General features: G+C 32.2%; 1 protein-coding gene across 2 annotated transcripts in view; it reads left to right on the top strand.

Annotated features, from left to right (window-relative positions):
- Positions 1-3062: 3062 nt before the first annotated feature.
- LOC139087094 (dentin sialophosphoprotein-like) overlaps positions 3063-6000 on the top strand; it is a 47229-nt gene continuing 44291 nt past the window's right edge. For both annotated transcript variants that reach the window (XM_070635789.1, XM_070635788.1), the window contains exons 1-2: positions 3063-3288; positions 3473-3642. In XM_070635789.1, coding sequence (XP_070491890.1) covers positions 3112-3288; positions 3473-3642 — 347 coding nt within the window. In that variant the 5' untranslated portion in view covers positions 3063-3111. The remainder of the gene's footprint in view (positions 3289-3472; positions 3643-6000) is intronic.

Here is a 6000-nt window from a genome sequence, read left to right as displayed (position 1 = left end):
ATGAAATTTTCATAATTTTTTTTATTTTCTGTTGCATGTTTCGTTGCTTCTTAAAAGCAGCATCAGCTGACAATGGAAAATTATTTTCCCATTTCTTCATCGTTCCTTGCTGTGTGAAATTGAAAAAAAAAAATCTATTTGGTTAAAAATTGCACTCTGATATCCTGTGCTCATGCCACACAATTCATGTTATATATAAATATATGTCTGTCTATGTGCACACTGAAAATAAATTGTAGCATGATTGCATCTGATGGCGGTGAAAATTGAGCCATAAATTTTTGTGCAAACATGCAAATGGAGAGTGAAAAAAAAAATATTCCGTTCTGTTTCTTCCTTCTGCTCTTTGTATTCCCAACTTGTGTAGTTGATGTGTTAATTTAATTGAATTTAAATTGTCATTTTGCTTTTAAATTTATGTTGTTTGTTCTCCTTTTTTTTGTGTTGTTGCCACTGATACTCATTTTGCAATTTTATTTTATGAATGTGAATTTGTATATGAACAAAAAAAAAATGCAATTTCATAAATGACACTTTTATGCAATTTATGACAGTCTTTTATGCGGATTTAATGCACCGTAATTTTATGAATTTACTAACAGTAGGCGATGGAAATAATAATTTTTTATAAAATTGTCAAGAAAGGACAAAAAGAACATATTTCATAATTTAGTCTACTCGACTGACAATAACATTTTTGAATAATTTATTTATCTCGCATATTTCAAGGCTTTCCGGTAAATGTTAAGCATATACATACATATTTAAATTTCTGGAAATCAATGAGCAAATTGTGCTTAAGCTCGCTAATAATGACATTCAGCTTTCAATAATATACAAGCTTTAATCCCGGAATGCAAATGGAATAGAACAGGTGAGAAATCAAGCCTCAGCTTTGTGAACATGGTTAAAATTGGGTATTCATCGAGCCGTATTAATATCAAATATGATCCAATGGCTTCCTCAGATTCTTCATGTCTAAAACTAGCAATACTGTCTCGAGCGATAGCCTTTCAGGATGTTCTTCATTTTTAAGCCGTTTGTGTACCAAAATGCAGAAATTGTCATAAATCAATCCTCAATTGTTTGGAGTCCATGCCAATTCATGCAAAATCCATACTGGCTACTCCCCTGATGTCGATAATGCTAAAATAATAGAATACCACTGCTCTACTTATATAACACTAAAGTTCATTCTTTAATCTAGATTGGAATTAGGAATTATTTATAATTTAATCAATACATAGCAAATGAAGCATATGGAAATGCCTTTATTATTCCAACAAATATCATATTTATTGAACTTTATTATGTTTTATAAATATTTAATAGAGAATGAACAATAATATTGGAATCTAGAATCTAGGGCAATATGGATTTAGTTCTATGAATGATTAGTGCAAATCTATTTGAATAGAAGTTATGATGATCTGATAATCCTGACGCTAACACGGAATATTTTAATGCACAATAATCCACAAAAATTACTGCAGATTCCAGATTAAAAAATTTCGAAAATCATAAAAATTATGAAGGAAATACATCAAGAGCAACCGTCTTATTTACTGCATTTATCATGATGACTTAATAGTCTGCGAAATAGCTGCCATTATGGTAATGTTATGCATGAGTGCCTTCCAAAATAATTGAAAAATTTACGAAAATTATTCACCAATCAACGTTCGTCGGTTCCATGTTATAACAAATTGAAAATCATTCAATAAATGCATATCCATTTAAAAAAATTTAAGGGTACAACACAAAGTCGTTTCCTTTTGTTGTTTTGCACGCAACGGCATTTGTCATTTCCTTTTGATAAACTTCTTTCTATTCCAATATTGAAATACAATAATAATTTTTCTTTAAATTCGCATAATTAACCCCTATCTTGTGATTATTACCTTCAATGCCAACCATTTGTGCAAATATGCCCTACATTTCTATTCTTCCTCTTCTTTATGTCGCATGTCAAATTAAAACCCTTCATGTACATTATTCCCAATTAAACTTCTCAAACTCTCACGCGTTTGTTGAGTACATGAGTCTACATACTTACTGTCACTACATATACACATGCTCTTTGATGTGAATTAAAATGTTTGCGAAAAAAAGCAATTAAAAAGAATGGAAAGGAAAGGGGAGAGAATGAAGAAGAAGAAGTGAAAGAGTTTTACTCTAACGCATGTAAATTGATATGTCTGTCATATGAATGAATGGAACGAGAGCTCATAAAGCATGGAAATTTTATAAACAATACAGAATATATATTATCATTGTTTGAAGTTATGCGACATGTATGTACGTTAGTTCACGTATGTATGATTGAGGAATTGCATTGTGGTATGACATTGAAAATATATGCAGCATAAAGAAAAGAAAAGGAGTAATTTAAGTTAAGAAACTGAGAATTTAAGGTGAAGTGAGTCCATGGCGCTTTAATCTCGTGGACCTTTTGCTAGGTATTTTGAGCTTCATCAAGAAAGTCACATGACTTGTCATGGTTTTTAGTGCATGTAGCTTAAAACCTAATTTCAAAGCCAATCATCTATATTTTGTGACTTGGTCCAATACAACGATAAGAGCTGTGTATTGAGCACTGCTAATAGAAGATGGTTTTAGAATGCTTTGTGTCACGCTCCCTAACAACCCCCGTTAGCTCAGTAGCCCTCAGATAAGAGGACGTGGGGTTAAGTTTCACTCAGGCTATGCTGTTGGCAAGTGTAATTTCTCCTCTATAACATTAAGGTTCTGAGCAGGTTCCTTACAAACACATTTTAAATTGAAATTCCTAAAAACATTCAGGACAGTCACCAACTTATTTCTAAAAACATGCGATTAGAAACTGAACTTCATATTTCAATGGGTTATATATAAACTTGAGGAACAAATGCAATGACGAGGGTAATTACAAAAGAATTGCAATAGAAAGGAGTCTTGTCTCGTCATTGAATTTGCAATGTCTGATGCAATATATACTTACAAAATGATATCAAATTTCATTTGACAAACTTAATATTTCATTGTCTTTTTTTTCAATTATTTTTTTTCCATGTACAGGATGGCGGAAGGGGACACTTGGATGGATTAGCATCTGTTTATTGTGAATTGTTGATGGCACCATTTAATGAAGTTTTATCATCACTTGAAGATGCCCGACAGAGGGCGTGGTCACAACGTAGTCCAAAGCATTATCCGGGTATGAGTCGAGGCCATCGAGGCAATTCCAATCAAATTGGCACGTTACCAAATAGTCATAGTCAACCTATTTATGTACCGGGAAAATATTCTGTGAGTATTTGCTTCTTTTTTTATTCATTGTGTCACATCCATTAATCACGAAAACAAATTACGACAAACATTTTAACTCTCCTCTTTTCATCCCTTTCTTTACATTTACATGATATGCTGCTTGCTCGTCCACTCGATTTTACTTTAACATGACAATAAAATGGATTAAATTTTCTATATTTAGCCATCAAGTTGTCTATCTGACAAGGAGGAGGATGAAATTTATGGTTTCGGCTATGGGTGCTTTGCCTCACGGGTCGGACGTAATACATTACAATCAATGCAAAGCCAAATGCCACAACAACAGCAATCATTACCAAATAATTCAACAAATGTACCTGTTACGCAGCAAAGGTAAGTCCCCATGACGAAATTAACGTTTTTTATTTAGTGTACCTGTATCGAAAATGCATTATAGATGTAGGAAAAAAATTTCATGCTCGGATAGGATTAAAAGATTTTATGACCACACATTACGACTAATATTTTCTAAATCATTTATACAAATTTGTCACACCCAACGAGATTTTAGCTGAACATTGAATGCACAATAATGAGGAAGTATTTGGAGGATATTTATGTATCACGGCTGTTTAAATTTGATTTTATTAATGTACACAAAACCGAAAGAATTTTTTTTTGGAACAGAGGAACTAAATTGTTTAATTTTCAAATCTGTCTCGCTTAGTTATGGAGATGATTTTCTATTCATAATTTGGTTAATGAATTAAAGTGAGCTGGAATTGCCGGCATTTCAATGAATATTTTGATTCCACCTAAAATAAGATTAAAATTAATTTAATGAATGGATCCATATGAGGATGATTAATGAGATTCTTGCTATGTGACAATGTTCTGCTTCCAGACATCATAGCCATAATTTTACAAACTAAAATAACCTCAATGAATTTTAGTTCCAAGTAGCTCCAACCACAATAAAATCCTTTCATAAATAAATTATGACTGGCAATAATTTAATTACAATGATTATAATACATCCTACAAAATTGGCTTGTTCAAAATATTAGTGCTAACCATTAATTAAAATCGGAAGAGTTGGTGTCCAACACAGCAACAAAAGTGCAAAATAACTTAATTAATTATTGGTGTTTAATGTGTTTTGGAATTGTGGATTGAATAATTTTGATTTATGGTTAATTAATTTAAATAAATTTATGTTTAAAGGAAACCCGGTCTGCATATATTGAAATGTTGGCACTATGGTGATGAGGTAACAATATGATTTGAACTAAGTTGACGGAAACAGCCAAAATTGTCAATTACCTGCCGTAGTTGCAACATTTTAGAGTGTGCCGAACAGGACCTAACCGACAGTGAGCATACTCATCTGAATGAACATGCTAATGAATAAACTCAATCTATATAATTGAGCATATCCAATTTTTTGACAATTCTTGATTGTACCGAGACTACCGAGTACTGCCGTCAATGCTTCTCGACACACCTGAAATCAAGCTGTGACATAGGAGTGAATCATAGAGTATAGTTCAAGTATTGTTTCTGTGGATTCTCAAAGAAATGAAATCACCAAAGCAAATTTCCTTTTACAGTGAAATAAAGTCATTCACTCTTTATTGAATTTTAATGATTTGTTGATAGTCCAAAAACATATTTCAATTTCCACATATAAATAGTCACTGAAATAATTCAATTGGGCTTGGAGAATCACGATAGATTAAACATTGTATAATGTCAAATATATCAATTCAACATTAGCCACATTAATATCATTAAGCTGATGAAATGAAATTGAACGTACAAAAAATATATAAATTAGCAACATTGTTGTTAGTCACGATTTGAACTGCACGATACGATGATAGTGTAAAATACGGCTAATGAACATAAAATTTAATTTTTGATTTCATGCTATTTTGTATTTTAGAATTATAAATGGAAACTAGTGCAAATGTTACTTTTTTTTGATAACATTGTAGATTTCGACAGGAATTGCTATAAAGTGTTGAAAACGCGATTTGTGAAGTTTGAAAGACTTTTGGGGAGATAATACATAGTGTAATTAAAATCCATGAAGCAGCTGTATTAAAAATACACAAGGGAAGGTTCACTTATTATGTAACGTTCTTAGGATGGGGTCAAAATGTCGATTTCTTATGTTACGTACCCTAACAGATTAAGAACATGCTGCAATGGTACAGAAAAACCACTACGGTACCTAAAAGCACCCTTAAAGACTTGAAAGACCCCTAAATTTAATTATTTCCCTTCTTATGCTGGCCACACAGAACATCCGTGATTCATGACCTCTCTCAGTTGGCGTCTAACATAGGCTCTATTGCTGACTGCTCTTTGCCATTTACCCAATACCAAATACTTCAATGTCTCCATCAACAGCCTTTCTCCAAGAGTTCTTTGGCCGCTGTCGTGCTTTGTTGCCATCTCCAAAGTCAGACTATATTAATGGGAGCTTCACTAGGTAGAGACAAGGTGGAGACAAGATGTCCTGCCCATTTCAGAGCCTATTAAATGTACGATTAATTACAATCAACTTTATTCATGTTGAATTTTCCAACCAGTTAATTATTTTGAATCCATCAAAACTTCCTCGAATGTCTACAAAGTTTCTTCCTACACAAGAAAATAAAAAATTGTAAAATGTGATCATAAAATTTATTAATCATCCATTACGTTTAATGAAATATTAATCCAATGAATATAAATGTGTAGTTA

Source organism: Chironomus tepperi, unplaced genomic scaffold (assembly GCF_022539635.2).
Source record: "Chironomus tepperi strain 1889 unplaced genomic scaffold, CSIRO-AGI_Ctep_v1 contig_99, whole genome shotgun sequence".
Taxonomy (NCBI): Eukaryota; Metazoa; Arthropoda; class Insecta; order Diptera; family Chironomidae; genus Chironomus; species Chironomus tepperi.
Note: the sequence above shows the minus strand (reverse complement) of the source record. Positions and strands in the feature narration are given on the sequence as shown.